Source organism: Silurus meridionalis, chromosome 3 (genome assembly GCF_014805685.1).
Source record: "Silurus meridionalis isolate SWU-2019-XX chromosome 3, ASM1480568v1, whole genome shotgun sequence".
Classification (NCBI taxonomy): Eukaryota; Metazoa; Chordata; class Actinopteri; order Siluriformes; family Siluridae; genus Silurus; species Silurus meridionalis.
The window spans coordinates 27,128,519-27,148,882 of record NC_060886.1 but is presented as its reverse complement, the minus strand read 5'-3'; the positions used below and the strand labels follow the sequence as shown (position 1 = coordinate 27,148,882).

At 42.5% G+C, this 20,364-nt stretch overlaps 1 protein-coding gene and 1 long non-coding RNA gene across 3 annotated transcripts in view; one reads left to right on the top strand and one right to left on the bottom strand.

Annotated features, from left to right (window-relative positions):
• The window catches only part of LOC124382971, a 21,348-nt gene extending 10,043 nt beyond the window's left edge, over positions 1-11,305 (top strand). The window contains exons 5-6 of the long non-coding RNA XR_006925149.1: positions 735-852; positions 10,580-11,305. This is a non-coding gene — a long non-coding RNA (uncharacterized LOC124382971). The remainder of the gene's footprint in view (positions 1-734; positions 853-10,579) is intronic.
• LOC124382965 lies at positions 427-20,364 on the bottom strand. Of its 2 annotated transcripts, XM_046845346.1 has the most exons (5): positions 20,341-20,364; positions 14,484-14,626; positions 12,382-14,000; positions 746-856; positions 427-663 (listed from the first exon to the last, which is right to left on the bottom strand). In XM_046845346.1, the coding sequence occupies exons 2-3, from the start codon at positions 14,604-14,606 to the stop codon at positions 12,978-12,980; spliced, it is 1,146 nt and encodes a 381-aa protein (XP_046701302.1). In that variant the 5' UTR covers positions 14,607-14,626; positions 20,341-20,364; the 3' UTR covers positions 427-663; positions 746-856; positions 12,382-12,977. The 2 variants fall into 2 exon arrangements, with proteins under 2 accessions (XP_046701302.1, XP_046701301.1); XM_046845345.1 differs by lacking the exons at positions 427-663; positions 746-856; positions 20,341-20,364 and having other exon boundaries at positions 11,424-14,000; positions 14,484-15,124.

Below are 20,364 nucleotides of genomic sequence, written 5' to 3'. Positions count from 1 at the left end.
CTCCTTCAGATTGCATCTCCTGCATAGCACATAGTCCACCTGTGTGCACCTTCCTCCACTCTTATAGGTCACCCTATGATCCTCCTTCTTCTTAAAATACATGTTCACCACTGCCATTTCCATTCTTTTAGCAAAATCTACCACCATCTGCCCTTCCACATTCCTCTCCTTAAAACCATACCTACCCATCACCTCCTCATCACCTCTGTTCCCTTCACCTACATGCCCATTAAAGTCTGCCCCAATCACCAATCGTTCTTTCCTAGGTACACCATCTACCAAATAAATAACGCTGATACTTGTCTTGAAACTACTTGGTATCGGATTGAAAAGAACATGATTGGTATCGCTCATCACTATCGATGACACCAGTTGAAATACTTGACTCTGTGTGGTGTGATGTGAAATCAGACACGGGACTGCATATTTCACTTATTGTTCTCTATAAAATAAATGTGTGGTAAACTTATCATGTGCTCTTACATTCATAAAAATACACCAAAAAAGTGTCCAATAATCACACAGATAGATAAAGTAACCTCACACAAGTGAGTGAGTGAGAAAACAAATAAATATAAAAGTCTTCTTTTTTCAGCTGCTCCCTTTAGGTGTCACCACAGCAGATCATCTTCTTCCACACTACCATGTCCCATATTTCTGCTTCTTTTAAACAAAAAAATAAATAAATGTAAGAGTAATTAAAATAAAATTTAATCAGTTTATCATAAATGTAGGAGAAACCCACCACTCCAATGAGATTGCAAAACAGAAAGGGAAGAGGAGGAATCCGGACAGGAAGTGACATCAGCTTCAACTATCAAGGCATTTGAAGGAAGCACCCATTTTGATCAGGTAACTACATTTATAAACACAGATATAAGTATAAACAAGACAAATCAACAATTTTGTATGAATTGAAACAGGACATGTAAATTTAACAGGGTAAATTATACACCTGTTACATCTATAGGTTTAAAACGAGGAAAAGGTTTGTCACTTGTCATTGTTAAATCGCGGCACGGGCAATGTGGGCGTGGCTAAATGGCGTTGATGTGAAGCGGAATCCAGAGAGGTGCAGTGAAAGTTTATAAGTTAATATGTTGTGTACAGAAGCGCATTGCATTCACAAAAAAAAAAATTCACAGCCAGGATCTCATAATTATGAGATACTAAGTCATGATTATGAGATCCTTATCTCATAATTAGTTGGGGCAGTCTGTGGCAGGGGAGCGTTTTAGCGCATAACACCGGATCTGACGTTACTGCATTTTTTGCTCGGAAGCGCCACGGAGATGTAGTAGATATAATATGGTTTAGCTTAAGGACTGTTTAAGGTTAGGTCATCGCTTCTGGGAAGACGGGGACAATGGAGCAAACATTGCCAAATTTAATTCGCTTTTATTTCTTACTTGGGTTTAGACATTCGGAGATATTAATGTCATTGAGTAATTTGGATGGTATTATCATTAGTATGTCAACACTGCGCAGGTATCTAAAGTGCTTAGGACTGTTCAGGAGAAAAGCACATTCTGACCTTCTCGAAGTAGCTCTCTTTCTCCAGGAGCAGCTAAACCAACATGGAATGCTTCATGAATACAAAGTCATGCATTTGAAATGCATCCAAACTGGCTTAGTGATATCTCAGAGAACTATCCGGCACCTGCTGAAAATTCTGGATCCTCGCGGAGTTAACCTGAGGCGCAGAAATCGTCTAAGACGACGTCTTTACAGAAACCCAGGTCCCAACTTCTTGTGGCACCTAGATTCCTATGATAAACTCAAACCATATGGAATATGTATTAATGGCACAATTGATGGGTTTTCACACATGATCATATGGCTCCATGCTTATGTGGCGGGACGTTAATTAGACAGAAACTATAACTCAGCTGACTACGCCACCCTGTTAACAGGGAACACTATTATAGATTAATCATCTACAAAAGACACACAGGTACGTGGTTTCAATAAACAGAGGCAAGAGACGTGGATACCAAAGATACAAAAAAATGTTTTATTTCACAATAAATATGGGTATTACTTTTAAAACATGACTATGGGCTAGAATAAAATAGGCATAAAAACAAAAAGGAAACCGAGGCTTACCTAAAACAGGTAAACTAGCTTAATGAGTATGCGGCTACTATATCGCCAGGAGCATAACGCCAAGTGCACAAAACGCACCACACACACACACTCACACAAACACGGTAAGACCAAGCGTGAACACACTGCACCCTGTGATAGAGTCCCACCACCGCACGCCAAGGCCAACTAGCCGTCTGCCTGAAGCCTCGGTTCCTAAACAAACAAAGTAAAGTAAAACAAAAGCAAGAAACAAAGCATAAACAAGCATAAAGCTAATAAAGCAAACAAAGCAAGCAAAAGCTAGCAAAGCAGACAAAGTTAAGTAAAACAAAAGCATACAAAGTTAAAGCAGAGTAAAAACAAAGCAGCAGCATCAAAGTACGTTGCCCCGCAGGCCGCACTGAATGACTCCTCTTAAAACTATTCCACCTAAAAAAAGGATTAAGTAGAACATTTATTCATCCCACCAAACACCACAAACCTCAGCAGAGATAGCTACACATACCTTTATATTGTCGTTTCGAACACAAGTCCAGCCACACAGGCAAATGGACATCAAACCGGCAAGAAGGCACGGGATTACGGGGGGGTTCATGTTTAAAAGCAGTCACCGCGCCACATGAAATGATTACACGTTGGAAACTATCATTCAAATAACGCTAGTTACCACAAACACACACGTTGATACACACTTGCTAGCAAGCACATACCTGTGAGACAGGAAGAGTCTAAACCAGGAAGGGGCGGGCCTCGGGCAATGACACACAAGCGGTGATCACATGGTGCATTAAAAGTCCCCTTTTATATAGTCTTGCATGTATCTGATTGGACAACTGATGCTTTCATGACAATTTAAAGGGACACCCACAGTTCGTCCCACTACAATCTACCCCCCACTGACGGATCGTCGCCCCGACGGTCCTACTACTAGGGTCAGGATTACCTAATCCCATGGCCTAAAAATGCCTGGCACCATGCCATGCATTTGCTGCTGGGAGCCCTCACCTGTCCCACCTACTGAACGGGGAAGATGGTGTACATTTGGATGTTGGCCCGCATTTGCACGTTTTGTCCTGCGTAACGCACCTTCATCCACCCTAACCAGGGCTTCAGGCTGTGGCTCCGGCAACATAGCTGTATCCCTAGCTGGAGCCTGTAATCCTGGCCAGTTAGCAGGAACGGGTCCCGTAACACTCACCCTCTCCTGTGGACCATGTTCCACCCCAGATGCCAGCCCACCAATTCTTAATTCGACATCAACTTGATCCCGTTCTTGGACCAAAGCTAATAAATCTACCTCATCCTCTTCCTCAGCTAACGATGATGTGCCCACAACTGGGTCAGGTAAAGGACTGCCATGGTTAGTACCAACTGTGTCCTTACAGACTCTTCTCTTTAGCAGTGAACGATGCACGTTCCTTACCTTGGTCAGGTCATCTACAGGCGCAATGGTGTACACTACACCACCTTCCTTGGGTGCCCTTATCACTTGGTAGACCACTGGGCTCCATAGGTCCTGGATTTTATGGCGGCCCCTTATAATCACGGAGGTACACCAGTTGACCCTCCACCAATGGTTCATCTCGGACGTGCTGATCATGATTGGCCTTGCGCCTATCAGCCATGACCTGCAACCGTTCCTGCACCTGCAAAGGCCACCTGGAGCCTCGTTTGATGTTCCAAGACCCAGTCATGCACACTACCCTCCCTTAGCTGTGGTTCTCTCCCAACAGAAAATCTACAGGCAATCGTGGCTCCTGTCCAAACATCAAGAAGTGTGGCGATTCCCTGTGCTCTGATGAGGGTGCTATTATAACTGAACACTACCTGGGAAGACACGCTACCCAGTCTAGTTTCCTGCACACTGGCAGAGTACGCAACAGATTATGTAGAGTGCGGTTAAAGCGTTCACACTGGCCGTTACCGGCCGGGTGATAGGGGGTAGTACGAGACTTCACCACACCATAAAGCTCACATAACTGACGTATCAACAAAGACTCAAAATTTCGACCCTGGTCCGAGTGGAGACGGCCCGGAACACCGAACCTGTAAAACCATTCGGTCACCAGGGCTTGTGCCACCGTCTCCGCCGCTGATCCCTCGTTGGAACAGCAAGGGTATACTTACTGAAAACGTCAGTCATCACCAAAATGTTTTCGATGCCAGAGCTTGTGGGCTCTAACACTGTGAAGTCCACTGCCAAGATGTCATTTGGCCTAGATGACATTAACCGCCCCATAAAAGCCTGAGCCAGTGGCTGGGTGTCTTTGGCTGCCAACTTGCCACATCCGAGGACACACCCGGCCAATAACACCTCTGTTGCACTAACTCCATGGTGCGCTCCCTGCCCTGGTGTCCATGTTGCTGATGCAACTGCCTTAACACCTCTGGTCTCAAGGCAGCAGGCAAAACCAATTGCAACATCTCTTCCTTACCATTAGGGCAGTGAACCCGACGATACAGCATACCATCTAACTCCTCAACCGATCCCACTGGCGGAGCAAGGTTAAGGCTGCCTTAGTCATTTGGCGCCGCTCATTAGGTCCTGGGCGATTTCCTTGTCTCTAAAATCGCAACACTTCCCAAATAACTGGATCAGCTGCCTGCAAAGAACGCAAGTCACCAGCAGAATAACCAGGAAGTGTAGAGACCATACACTGGGTCGCTATACCCACAGAATCTACCCCAGCTAATGGCCACAAAGACTCAGGAATTGCAGTGCCGGGGGTCAACCCATCCAACCCACCAGGTTCCAGGGATCCCTCCGTGACAGCGCATCTGCATTTCTATTACTCTTACCAGAGCGATACTTAATCTCAAAATCGAAAGCCGCCAGCTGAGAAGCCCAACGCTGCTCAGTCGCCCCCAACTTTGCAGAGGTCAGATGGCTAAGGGGATTATTATCTGTGAATACCACACACTTATTACCCAACAGATATTCACGGAATTTCTCCGTCATGGCCCACTTGAGCGCAACAAACTCCAACTTCATAGAGCTATAATTTGACATGTTGCGCTCAGTGGGCCTTAAACTGCGACTAGCATATGCCACTGGTCTTACCTTGCCTTCAGTTTCCTGGGAAAGGACTGCCCCTAACCCTTGATAACTGGCGTCCACCTCCAGAATAAACGGTTTAGAGAAATCCGCATACGCAAGTACTGGGCGGTAGTCAGTTTCTCCTTTAACCCCTCAAAGCTCACCTGACAGTTTTCACTCCAGGCACTAGCAAAACTCCTACTTTTCTGCTTACCCTTTACACCAGCAAATTCCCCCACCAGCTTATGCAGTGGGGCAGCCAACTTGGCAAACCCCTCCACAAACCGCCGATAGTAGCTGGAAAAACCCAGAAAGGATCTTAACTCTGTAACGCTAGAGGACGAGGCCACTGGGCCACAGCCTCGATCTTACTAGGGTCAGTTGCCACACCCCTGGAAGAGATAACATGACCCAAATATTTCACCTCTTGCTGAAGAAAGGCGCACTTCTCTAGCCTAGCCTTTAACCCTTCCGTTCCAGACGGCTTAAAACAACCTCCAACCTCTCCAAATGTTGAGTAATTGAGGTGGAGAACACCACGATATCGTCTAGATATAAAAGTAAGGACTGACACTGTTGGTCCCCAAATACCCTCTCCATAAGTCGCTGGAAGGTAGAGGGGCATTGCACAACCCAAAAGGCATACGATTCCATTCAAACAGGCCAAATGGGGTGCAAAAAGTGGTCTTTGGCTTATCCCCCTCTGTGACAGGGACCTGGTTATAACCACTAGCTAGATCCATAGTGGAAAACCAACAGGCCCCGTCAACGCATCCAGCGACTCCTCAATCCGAGGAAAGGAAATGCATCCCTCCTGGTCTTGGCGTTTAACTGGCGGTAGTCAACGCATAGCGTAGACTACCATCCTTTTACCAAGACAATTGGGGAGGCATATGGGCTGCAACTTTCCTAATTACCTGAGACTCCAGCAGCTGATTGATGTGGGCTCGAACAACCTCATACTCAGAGGAGGTACCCGGCGATGTCGCTGCCGCACAGGGATATCATCTAAGAGGGGATATCATGAGATATAAGACTTGTACATCCCAAATCACCATCATGTTCGGAGAATACCGTCTGATATTTTGTAAGCAAGGCCCTCACCTTGCCCTGTTCCAGTTCTGGCAATGCAGTCAGGTCTACTTTTGCAATCTGCTCTAAAACAGGGGCACTAACTGCTAGAGTGGCTTGAGAATACACATTTGCTGTAGTGGATCTAACTTCAGTAACACCTGCCGGCAAACTGACAACATGCACTCTACCCAGGGTACCTAATACTCTGCGTGGAAAAGGAGGACATCAGACGTGCCTATGTTGACCACTGGCACATAAACTGAGCCTCCAATCACTCGCACCAAGGCGGGGGATGCCAGCAACCCTTCGGGTAACCCAGACTCAATGGGCTCGAACAGTACAGTACTACCTGCCAACTGTTCTGCACAAGTTGCCGCAACCAACTTAATAGTACCACCTGTGACACGACATGCCCGAGGACCACGCACTCTTACCCTAGTCATACACTCAACGCGAGATTGCTCGCTACCTTGATGGCAGTGTTGTAGGGCTTGAAAAACTGAAAGTGGCGCACTAGAAACCGGAGGAAAATCAAACAAAGCGGGGCCATGCTGTCCAAAGAGCTCCTGGTAGCATCGCCCAAGTACATTCATCCCCAACACACCAGGGACTTGAGAGCGCAAGCCACCAGGAGGATCCTGACCACCAGCACCCCACATCGCGGAACTATCCTACCACAGAGCTCAATATCCAATTCCATATAACCGATATATGGAATTGAGAGCCCATTTGCAGCTCTTAGCTGCAACCAGGAACACGACCTCAAGTGCTCCTGACCCCATGGCTCAAAATGTTGAATAAAACAACTTTCCGTAATCGTTGATACCATCGAACCGGTGTCAATTAAACAAGGGACTAACACACCACCAATTGAAACATTCAGATGCGGGCAAGAAGACATTAAGTTTGGAACTGAACTGATTTCTTACCATCTGAGTCAGCCATTTTCCCAGCCGAGCTGTGACTCTTCAGCACGGCCGGAATTAGTTTTCCGACACATTAGCTTGCGACTGCACACCTCCAATGGCCTGATCAACACGAGAACGTAATGGTGACCGGGACATGACACGTTCCCCTTCGCATTCCCGTGCAAAATGGCCTGGTTTTTGACAACGCCTACAGATCATGGACCCACTACGAAAAGTTTGGGTACGAGGACGAGAATGGGGCCCTTGCAAACGGGCAATATTCTGGGTAAGCTGATTTAATTGCTCTTGTTGTAATTTTAACATTTCTCTAAGCTCCCCTATTCCAGACTTCTCAGACGAGCTACAACGGCCCTGAACTTCATACTGAAACCCGTGCGCCAAAGGGACAGAAAGACTTGACCCTTGCTCCGCCCGGCATTCCCTCCCGCTCCCAATGAATAGCTTTGCCACGCACCTCCAAGAGTGTAGAATGGGGCTGTCGACGAACCAATTGTTTCAATTCACGGCGAAGAGAAGGGTCACAAACATATTCGACAAACTGGTCCCTTAATAAAATCTCTGCATTTGGCATGGCATTTGGGGACTTCTGCCTCACTTTCTCCAAGAGGCTCAATAAGGCCAAAGAGAACTCCAGCAAGGTCTCGCCTTCCTGTTGCTTCCTAGAAAAAAAGGCTTCCTGCAGGGCAACATAAGACTGGGAGCATCCATATAACTCTTGCAAAATGGAAAAAATTCTCTCTGGGTCTCCACGCTCAATAACAGGCGATGTCTAACCTCCTCACGTGCGTTCCTCCTAAATGATCAAATAGGAAAATGCCTGGTCTGCCACTGACAAATGACGAGTTCTTATACAAGCTTTTGCTTCCTCGATCCACTCATTAATGCCAATGCCCGATCTACCATCGAATATTGGACATTTTCTATCCCTTGAATAAACACAAGGCGTTCGGTTAACGTGGCACCAGCACTAACTGGTTGATCAATAGGTGGCACCACAGATTCTCGAGAGGGGCCAGCTATGGGACTGGATGGAGCAGCATGACTCTGCTCCTGGCGCAATTTGTCATTATCCGCCTTAATTGAGCAACAAGCTCCCTTAATTCCTGCAATTCCGCTTCCATTTGTTTACGGGAAACTTAACGAACAAAGTCAGTAAAAGCTATGGAAACCCACTGCTGGAACGCTCCAAGTCCACTGAAATGACACTGCTGCTTTGTTCCACACACTCTAAACACAAAAAAACAAAAGAAAGAAAACACACAAGAAATAAAAAAAATAACCTCTAATCCATCCACAAGTCACAACTAAAACCTTTAACAAAATAACAATAAGCATCCACGTCTCAGCCCAACAAAGAGAAACGCAATCCTGCCGACTACGCCAAAGTGTGGCGGGACGTTAATTAGACAGAAACTATAACTCAGCTGACTACGCCACCCTGTTAACAGGGAACACTATTATAGATTAATCATCTACAAAAGACACACAGGTACGTGGTTTCAATAAACAGAGGCAAGAGACGTGGATACCAAAGATACAAAAAAATGTTTTATTTCACAATAAATATGGGTATTACTTTTAAAACATGACTATGGGCTGGAATAAAATAGGCATAAAAACAAAAAGGAAACCGAGGCTTACCTAAAACAGGTAAACTAGCTTAATGAGTATGCGGCTACTATATCGCCAGGAGCATAACGCCAAGTGCACAAAACGCACCACACACACACACTCACACAAACACGGTAAGACCAAGCGTGAACACACTGCACCCTGTGATAGAGTCCCACCACCGCACGCGAAGGCCAACTAGCCGTCTGCCTGAAGCCTCGGTTCCTAAACAAACAAAGTAAAGTAAAACAAAAGCAAGAAACAAAGCATAAACAAGCATAAAGCTAGCAAAGCAAACAAAGCAAGCAAAAGCTAGCAAAGCAGACAAAGTTAAGTAAAACAAAAGCATACAAAGTTAAAGCAGAGTAAAAACAAAGCAGCAGCATCAAAGTACGTTGCCCCGCAGGCCGCACTGAATGACTCCTCTTAAAACTATTCCACCTAAAAAAAGGATTAAGTAGAACAGTTATTCATCCCACCAAACACCACAAACCTCAGCAGAGATAGCTACACATACCTTAATATTGTCGTTTCGACCACAAGTCCAGCCGCACAGGCAAATGGACATCAAACCGGCAAGAAGGCACGGGATTACGGGGGGGTTCATGTTTAAAAGCAGTCACCGCGCCACATGAAATGATTACACGTTGGAAACTATCATTCAAATAACGCTAGTTACCACAAACACACACGTTGATACACACTTGCTAGCAAGCACATACCTGTGAGACAGGAAGAGTCTAAACCAGGAAGGGGCGGGCCTCGGGCAATGACACACAAGCGGTGATCACATGGTGCATTAAAAGTCCCCTTTTATATAGTCTTGCATGTATCTGATTGGACAACTGATGCTTTCATGACAATTTAAAGGGACACCCACAGTTCGTCCCACTACACTTACACCACAAACAGAAATGCAAAAGTTATTGCTGGTTACTTCCTTGATTAAGTGCAAAATAGGAATGGCACTGCTACAAGTATCAGGGCAGACCTGGGAACTGAAAACTGTTTAGTGAAACAGATGCAGTTATTTTTAAGAGGTAACCATGACGACGTGTTTTCAGAGAGATGCTTCATTACTGGCTCAAGTAATCATAACCAGAGGATTGAACAGTGGTAGGGATTTTTAAGAAGACAACATACAGAGTACTGGATCAATGTCATCCAAGACTTGAAGGACATGGATTACTTCTCAGGAGATTTCCTTGACAAAAATCTAATACAGTTTACATGTCTGGAAATAATTGAGGTAAGACTTTTTTATTTTAGTTCAATTAAGAAAAGTTGAATTCATAACAATGTGCTTTCATAACAATGCTAGCTGAGTGGTTAGCACTCTCAAGTTTGCACCCCCAGGGTGGAAGGTTCAATTTCTGCTTCGGTTTGTGTGCATGGAGTTTGCATGTTCTCCCCGTGCTTTTGTGGGTTTCCTTCAGGTACTCCAGTTTACTCCTACAATCCAAAGACATGCAGATTAGTCTAATTGGTATTTCCAAATTAACCGTAGTGTGTAAATAAGCGTATATTTGTGTCCTTCAATGGACTGGCAGCCTGTCAAGGGTGTACCCCGCCTCATGCCCTAAGCCCCATAGGTCTAAAAGGTCATCTGAAGCTAAAATATGCTTCAGTGGTTTTTAAAACAAATCAAGTAGCTGCCCTTTTCTACTTATTTATTTGCATTTAGGCATTTTCATGTGAGGCATCTTATTTGCCTTATTTATCTCTGTTTTGATGTCTCTCTGCTCTCTGCCTCTCAATTTGAGTAACTTTTTTAATCTCATATACAGTTTAAGAACACTGAGCAAGAAATAGTTGTAGTGAATTTTTTTTTTTCCTCCAGAGGGAGCTGCATGAAGTTGCTTGTCTGTGGAACTGCCACAGAATTCGCCCCAGCAGGAATGCAGTTTCTCCAAGTGGACGACCACTAATGATGTACACCCTTCCACGCCTCTTTGGCACTACAGACTATCTCAAGACTGTATCCTATCAACAAGTACACGCTTGTAAAGAGGAATGCCTGCCAAGAGGGCCACATCCATGTGATAAGACTGTTTTTGACATTTGTTGCTTAGTAATGTCAGAAAACTATCTAAACCCACCCACTACTCCAGAAGAAGCAATTGAAGTTTATCTTTTTTTACGAGCCTACATGCATATTCTTTTAGAGCTTTAACAGTAAGTGCCCAAAGGCTCACCCATGGGTACCAAAGGCTGCCTGTCCAGTCTTACCCCACAAATTCAATGCAGCACAAAATCACTGAAACAGGTCACTGCTGGCCACGAATCCTGTGTGCTGGCACTGGATCCATTGGGTTGTTGGGTAGTTTGTTTTTTAATAACTAAATACCTATATTAACTGAAATACTGGTTCCTCTCGCAACAGTAGATTTACACAAACTGCAAAAAAGACTTTTATTATCTAACAGTTTACTTAACCAACACTGTGATACTATGAAGTCAGAACATTTAATTTAGCACATTTTACAGCAACCACTACAATATTTGCCTTAGATTTGGCTGAATTATTTTACGTTTGAAAAAATCCATGGCACTTTTGCCTAGAAAAAAGAACACAAAGTTAACACTTGAGTAACAATGACCTCTCCAAGAACAATATATATAAACATTAGTATCAAGCATTTTTCTTGCCCATAAATCTTAATAAAAATGGATGTATAAGCATAAACAGGAAAAAAAATGTCATTGGTTTATTGATCCCACTTTGCACTGCTGATTCCTTTTAAGTGTTAATGTGATGCTAAGCATCTGAACTTCACATTGCCGTCCACTCACTATGTAGATTACCACAACCAAAAAAACTTTGTCTGTGGGGAATTCTGAACAAATGCATCTGAGTTGTTCATGCTGCAGCATCACTAAGAAAAAACTATGATAACAGAACAAGTGGACAACATTTAATTGACAAATAAATCCTTGTTTGCAACACTGTTATTTTTTTTCTTAGACTGTATTGTTCAAAAAAACAATTGAAAGGAATGGATATGAATGGATATTGATATGATTTCTGTAAATATAGTAAATAAATTACCTTGGTGCAATCCTTTTACAGTAATGAACTTTGTGGTAAAACTTTAAATACTGTTTCACTACAAACTATATAAAAAAAAAACCTTATTCTTTGGAGGTAGCTAAATGGCTTTTTATGCACAGTGCAATGATAATTAACTATGTTACTTCCAGAAATAACTGGTACAACAAATGGTATAATACTGCTTTTGGAAACATGAGCAGTTCTGACTTATTTCAATCTAGTGAGCCCTTGCAAACTCATTTGTAAATTCTAACACAGAATGCTTTTTAAATCCACTTATCTCTAACGTTTCAAAAATTCAATTAAATATTATTCAAATGTTACAGCTACGTGGACCTGCTGTGTACTGTATGTGCATTGTCTTACTACACAATATCCATAGTGTAGTAGTTGCTGGTCAGTACATTCTCCATTTCAACAAGTAGCTCTGGGTAGGAGTTGTATGTACAAGGTAACTCCAAAACAGATCCACAGGTGTGTGCAACTGGTCAACGTGCAAGTCCATCCAAAGTTGTAAACACAACTCTAATTTCTGTAACACAGATGACATCTGACCCTGTCACAAATCTCAGCATTCTTCTAAGACCCACCTGATCCAATCCACGTATTTCTACTGTTGTAGAAATTTGAAGGCTTGGTTCTCAGCTGGTGTTGTTGGATTTGCTTCAATCAGCTTTAAGACTTTTCTGGAAGTTGGTTTCTTGTCATCATACATGGTCTATATCTTTGGTGGTGTGGTTAGTGTAGTCATCAGGGGTTGGGCTGCAACTTCTGACATGTTATCAAGAGCATATTTTGGTTGCTGAATTATTTGTTTGTGTGCTACTTGAATAAGGACTGCTTTAAGGTTATCTTGTGATGGGACTGTTTTTTACTCCCAATCGATCCAGCAGATCTAATAACTCATCCTGACCATTACTGTCAAGGTCCTGCTGTAAAGCAGTAGTTATGAGATCTCTCTCACACTGACTCAGATACAACAGCAATGACTGATACAGTAAATCAGTAGATACAGCATGTTCTCCGAATATCAGTGCAGTGGTAAATGCTGGGGCAACCCGCAATGGAAAGTAGCCTTGATCTAGAAAACCCTTGGCCAATATTCTTCCCACAGCTTTCCATTCATCCTCTTGCCATTTTGGTGACAGAGATGGCACTCTCATTTCTGCCCCCTCAGCTGCACAATCTAGAAATTCTGTCCAAAATGCAGCATAGACATCCCTTGACACACCATCTGCATCATGGCCTTTTTCATTAACAGCAACTCATAGTCTGCATTACCACTTGAACAGACAGTATGTTTAACAGGAGTGGATGTAGAAAGGCCAACATTAATGACTTCCTCTGTGCATGCAACAACTGGAACAGTGTCATCAAGCTGGCTTGCAGATGATACATCTTCTATGCCACCTACAATCACCTTTGAATCATAAGACAGAGAAGTAAGATTAATTACACCAACAACAGCTAAATGGGCACTGGAGGTTGCATGATTACACTCTTTAACTGTACAAGATGGATTGGTTTGTGGTTTATGTACACAAAGTGGCTTTTCCAGGTGTTGATCAGAATTAATGCGCTGTGCTCTCTTCTGCTGCTCTCCTAGAGGGCCACTATGTCTGTCCTTCTCATTGTCCACTTCTGTGCCAGATTTGTCTTTGTGCCACATCGTATGTAAATAAAAGCGTAAAATACCAAATTTTGACAGTGTGTACAGCTCACCAAGCGTAATGCTGTCTTCAAGTTCTGATTCCTTAAAGTCATAAATACTATGAGTGAATTCTTCCCACTTTCCTTTTTTTGACTCACCATGTGGAAAAAATAGTTCCTTGGCATGAGCCATAAGGTCATTCTTGGTTGCATCCTTGGATATATCAAGAATTCTGGTTCCTCTGCCACATCGTTTTCTGACTTGCTTTCCCTCATGGATCCACCCTAACTCGATTTTTCTTGAAGACTTTGTAGCATTTCTTTTATAGCTTGCTTTTTTTGTAGGCCTTCTTTCTTCTGTAGTTTCCTCTTCATGGCTTGTTGTTGCTGTGCTCATTTTCTTTCGCAGTTTTTCAAGAAGGGACATCTTTGAGCAGCTATCGTCTTTTCGTTTTTGCTTGTCCAGACAGTACTGCCTTGTAGCAATTCTGTCTCCATACAGTGGTATGTAGCGTGCAAGGCAGGTGTCATCTAGTTCTCTGACAACTGATGTATCAATCTGTAAATTGAAAACTTAGCAAAGTTAGCTTTAAATGAATGTCAGTTTGTTTTAAAGTAAACTTTGCAATGTTTATAATAATTGCTTTTGCAAAAGTTTTTTCTACAGTTACATTTCACTTCTTTACCAAAAAAGTAAGCCTAGGTAAGATGAGATGATCACAAATTTACATGAAAGTAAAACATATTTTATATTCTCTAGCAACAAAAGGCTAAAGGTTAAATTACTTGTAAAACTAAGCACAGCCCTGTTTAAACTGTATTGTGCCTCTATTGCTAAACGTACCCTACGTATGTATCTAAATATCAGACTTGAGCAACTTGCTACTGAGAACAGACAAGCAGTGCTAATATCAATATTTTGTTTAGTTTAGATTGATTCTTCATAGTGGATATTTTATAACAGTATGTACAATATAAAAACATCATTACTAGTGTTTTAATACATAATACTTTGTGATAATTATTATTGTCATAAAATTACCCTGTCTTGTTGCATTTGGTCAATATTTTCTTCAGGAACACCCCTCTTACGAAGAAAATCCCACAGACCAGCATCCTCATTAGTATGTTGCTGATGTGGAGATTGAGCTGTCATTTCCTCCATTTCCAGTTGCAGTGAACACACTTGGAAAAAAAAAGGATAACAACTACAGTTACTCTGACAGTTACTCTGAAATATAAAAAGAATTTCAATAAACTGGTAAAATATAAAGCTTACAAAAGAGAAAGAATGAACAAACAAAACAGACAGAACAAATGTAGACATTGATATATGGGGAACATTTTAGCTATGTTTTGCAATTATGTTTGTTAAGGCTATGTAAATGTTTATAGCTTTGTGATTGGGTAGTCCATGTAATGCTAACTCAGCCACTTTTCATTTATACTGCTTTATCCTGTATACAGGTTTGTGGGGGGCCTGGAGCCTATCCCAGCAGACTTAGGGCATGAGGTGTTGCACACCCTGGATGGGGTGCCAGTCCATTGCACTATAAGCAATTTGGATACGCCAATTAACCGAATCTGCTTGTCTTTGGACTGTGGGAGGAAACTGGAGTACCCGGAGGAAACCCACCAAGCATAGGGAGAACACGCAAACTCCAAACACACAGACCACGACGCAGGAATCAAACCTAGACCATGGAGGTGTAAGGCCAGTGCTAAGCACTAAGCCATATTTCAGTTTAGAACTGCTGTATATTGGGAGCCTTTTTTCCAAGTCATCCTCTAGAATTATTTTTTGGGTTGTTGAGGGATTGATTGATATATTTAGAGCTGTATGAGTGAGAGCTGAGCAACACAGATGTGTGTGTGTGTGTGTGTGTGTGCATATTACATATTAACAAGCCTGCATGAAATGGGACGGTTGTATCAGTAGGGGGATCTGTCCTAAAACCTGTGCCAAGTAATTAGCACAGCGGGAGCACTGTATTGCTCCGAATTGCCGAGAGATTATTTTAGCCAGCACGCCACTGAATAACTGAATTTTATATGGTGGACAGTGGACAGACAGAATGTGTAACATATATTAGTTGTCAATGTTAAAATATAATAATAATGATGATGATGTTAATAATAATAATAATAATAATAATAATAATAATAGTTAATACACCGTATCTATAACGTGAAGCAAGATCAATTCATTATCTCAATAAGTTTCAAGCTCAGTTTTTATTTATGACCTGTGTAACTCATCTAAAACATGGCAATAAATAAAAATATTTATCATTATATATATATATATATATATATATATATATATATATATATATATATATATATATATATATATATATATATATATATATATATATATATATATATATATATATATATATAAAATATCACTATATTTGTATTTAATTTGCCTTTATGAGACTATTACTAATTTTGATGTTATAAATTTTGGAAATAATTTTCTTTAAATTTGACACTGATAATAATGTATTTCTGGATGGACTTGGATTTTGAAGAAGGGAGGAGAGCAAGAAGGTGCTCTTGGGGTGTGCAGAGGAGCATGGGGATTGAAATAAAATAAAGATGTAAAGTATAAAAAAAGAAAAGCTTGTCGGTGTCCATGAATGTTATTAGACAAATAATCTCACTTTAGTATCCACACACAATTCTTACACTAGTGTACAGAGATCAATTATGGATTAAACATGTTAATGTCTGAATGTAAAATTAAATTAGATCTGTAAAAAATACTAAGATTAAAAGGGTGAATAAAACCTGTTTTTCACACTCTTTATTGTTCTTTTTCCAGGTCACAACCTGCTGCAAGTGTTCCACCTGCTTTACTCCACTCCTACTGCTGTAGCGCCCTCTACCTCCACCCCCACCATTATACATATTTCATATTTCAGTATTTACTCCACACGCAATTATCTCTGGACAATTCAGCAGCCAAACAAATGTAAATGTACCAAGGCAGAATCAGGTAATATGAAAAAAAAGACCTTAATGTCATTGTTATAATCATTATTATGCTTGTCAATAATATACGTGTCTCTACAGCCTGGTAGTCAAAGTCCATCTCCTTCAGCTAGTGATTCATTTTACAGTTTTTATTTTTGGTAATCTTTATAGTTGTGTAAGGATTCTACTTTTGTGCATTTATTACTATTGTTATCTATTGTAATTATTATTAGGTTTTCAAACACACTTAGGGACATTTTATCATTGTACATGTTTATATTTATTTTTAAATACCCCTTACTAATACATACATAGTTTACTGAAATATTATTTGCACCTCTGTGTGTTTGCATCTATTATACTTTATCATTTGACATTTTGGAGCATTAAATGTTACTAGAACAGTGACTCATGAATTATTCTGTGAACCTACTGAACCCATGCTCATCCTTATTATTATTATTATTATTATTATGAATACAAACCCAGCCATTAGGGGGGCACAAACCAGTGCACTCTTAGTGCCGGTCCCAAGCCCGGGACTATATGGGGAGGGTTGCGTTAGGAAGGGCATCCAGCGTAAAACATGTGCCAAATCAAATATGCGGATCACAAAGGAGAATTTTATACCGGATCGGTCGAGGCCCGGGTTAACAACGACCGCCACAGGTATCGTTAGCCGACAGGGTACCGGTGGAAATTGGGCTACTAGGAGAGGAGGAAGACGTCTACAGAGACGGCAGGAAAAGGAGCAGTGTAGGAGAGTAGAGGTTCGGGTTGGTACTTTAAATGTTGGTACTATGACGGGTAAAGGGAGAGAGATAGCTGATATGATGGAGAGGAGAAAGGTAGATATGCTGTGTGTTCAGGAGACCAAGTGGAAAGGGAGTAAGGCCAGGAACATTGGAGGTGGATTTAAACTGTTTTATCATGGTGTGGATGGGAAGAGAAATGGTGTAGGGGTGATTCTGAAGGAAGAGTACAGTAAGAGTGTAGTGGAGGTGAAGAGAGTTTCTGATAGGGTGATGATCGTGAAGGTGGAAGTTGAAGGATGATGATAAATGTCATCAGTGCCTATGCTCCACAAGTTGGCTGTGAGATGGAGGAAAAGGAAAGATTCTGGAGTGAATTAGATGAAGTGGTAGATGGTGTACCTAGGAAAGAACGATTGGTGATTGGGGCAGACTTTAATGGGCATGTAGGTGAAGGAACAGAGGTGATGAGGAGGTGATGGGTAGGTATGGTTTTAAGGAGAGGAATGTGGAAGGGCAGATGGTGGTAGATTTTGCTAAAAGGATGGAAATGGCAGTGGTGAACACGTATTTTAAGAAGAAGGAGGATCATAGGGTGACGATAAGAGTGGAGGAAGGTGCACACAGGTGGACTATGTGCTATGCAGGAGATGCAACCTGAAGGAGATTGAGACTGTAAGGTGTTGGCGGGGACAGTGTAGCTAGACAGCATCGGATGGTGGTCTGTAGGATGGTTTTGGAGGCGAAGAAGAAGAGGAGGAATGTAAGGATTGAAAGAAGAATAAGATGGTGGAAACTGAAGGAGGAAGAGTGTAGTGTGAGGTTCAGGGAAGAGGTCAGACAGGGGCTCGGTGGTGGTGAAGAGGTGCCGGATGATTGGGGAACTACTGCAGGAGTTATGAGGGAGGCAGCTAGAAAAGTACTTGGTGTGACATCTGGAAATAGAAAGCAAGACAAGGAGACGTGGTGGTGGAATGAGGAAGTGCAGGAGAGCATTAGGGGAAAGAGGTTGGCAAAACAGAAGTGGGATCGACAGAGTGATGAGAAAAGTAGGCAGGAGTACAAGGAGATGCGGCAGCAGGTAAAAAGGGATGTGGCGAAAGCCAAGGAAAAGGCATATGAGGAGCTGTATAAGAGGTTGGACACTAAGGAAGGAGAAAAGTTATACCGATTGGCCAGGCAGAGGGACCGAGCTGGGAAGGATGTACTGCAAGTTAGAGCAATAAAGGATGGAGAGGAAATGTGTTGACTAGTGAGGAGAGTGTGTTGAGAAGGTGGAGGGAGTATTTTGAGCAGCTGATGAATGAGGAAAATCACAGAGAGAGAAGGTTGGAGGATGTGGAGTTGGTGAAGCAGGATGTAGATAGGATTAGTAAGGAGGAAGTGAGAGCAGCGATTAAGAGGATGAAGAATGGAAAGTCGGTTGGACCAGATGACATACCGTAGAGGCGTGAGATGTTTAGGAGAGATGGCAGTGGAGTTTTTAACCAGATTGTTTAACAGGATTCTGGAAGGGAGAGGATGCCTGAGGAATGGAGAAGGAGTGTGCTGGTACCGATCTTTAAGCATAAGGGAGATGTGCAGACCTGCAGTAACTACAGGGGAATTAAGTTGATCAGTCACACCATGAAGTTATGGGAAAGAGTAGTGGAAGCCAGGCTGAGAGAAGAGGTGACCATCTGTGAGCAACAGTATGGTTTCATGCCGAGGAAGAGCACCACAGATGCCTTATTTGCTTTGAGGATGTTGATGGAGAAGTATAGAGAAGGACAGAAGGAATTGCATTGTGTATTTGTGGATTTAGAGAAAGCGTCGACAGAGTGCCAAGAGAGGAGTTGTGGTATTGTATGAGGAAGTCAGGTGTGTCAGAGAAGTATGTAAGGGTGGTGCAGGACATGTATGAGGACAGTGTGACGGCAGTGAAGTGTGCAGTAGGTACGACAGACTGGTTCAGAGTGAAGGTTGGACTGCATCAAGGATCGGCCCTGAGCCCTTTCCTGTTTGCAGTGGTGATGGACAGGTTGACGGACGAGGTCAGACAGGAGTCTCCTGGACTATGATGTTTGCAGATGATATTGTGATTTGTGGTGAGAGTAGAGAGCAGGTTGAGAAGAGCCTGGAGAGGTGGAGATATGCGCTGGAGAGAAGGGGAATGAAAGTCAGTAGGAGTAAGACAGAGTACATGTGTGTGAATGAGAGGGAGGGCAGTGGAGTAATGCGGTTGCAGGAGAAGAGGTGGAGAAGGTGGAGGAGTTCAGGTACCTGGGGTCAACAGTGCAAAGTAATGGAGAGTGTGTTAGAGAAGTAAAGAAAAGAGTGCAGGCAGGGTGGAGTGGGTGGAGAAGAGTGACAGGAGTGATTTGTGATAGTAGGGTATCTGCAAGAATGAAAGGGAAAGTTTATAGGACTGTGGTGAGACCTGCGATGTTGTATGGATTAGAGACAGTGGCATTGAGTAAAAGGCAGGAGGCAGAGCTGGAGGTAGCAGAGCTGAAGATGTTAAGGTTTTCGTTGGGAGTGACGAGGATGGACAAGATTAAAAATGAGTTTATTAGAGGGACAGCACATGTAGGATGTTTTGGCGACAAGGTGAGGGAGGGGAGATTGAGATGGTTTGGACATGTGCAGAGAAGGGACATGAATTATATTGGTAGAAGAATGTTGAAGATGGAGCCACCAGGTAGGAGGAAAAGAGGAAGGCCAAGGAGGAGGTTCATGGATGTGGTGAGGGAAGACATGCAGGTGGTTGGTGTGAAAGAGGCAGATGTAGAGGACAGGGTGGTATGGAGACGGATGATCCGCTGTGGCGACCCCTAATGGGAGCAGCCGAAAGAAGAAGAAGAAGAAGATTATTATGAATACAAATATACAACTAATGCAAAACGTATTTTCTGAAAACACACAAAAAAGCCCTACATCAGCCATCATCTAGTTGTAGATCTACATTTAGCTGCAACTGCACTAATAATACATTAAAAATTATACAAATTCACTAATAAGAATCAAAATGAGTGCGACTCAGCTTTAGACAGTGTTTTTCCATCTGCACTAAATAAAATTCTATTCTTGAACAGACTGCTCCAGAGTCTGTGTCTGTTCTCCATCTACTGAAAATTAATGATCTTCAGCTGATCTGCTCATCCTACTGCAATGTGTGCTACTTACACGTGTGTCCTCACTGGTGTCTTC

Coding starts and splice junctions, on each gene's coding strand:
- LOC124382965 (XM_046845345.1), bottom strand. CDS start 14,768: ATGTCTACATTTGTTCTGTCTGTTTTGTTTGTTCATTCTTTCTCTTTT. Junction 14,001..14,483: donor ACCAAATGCAACAAGACAGG/GTAATTTTATGA, acceptor TTCAATTTACAG/ATTGATACATCAGTTGTCAG.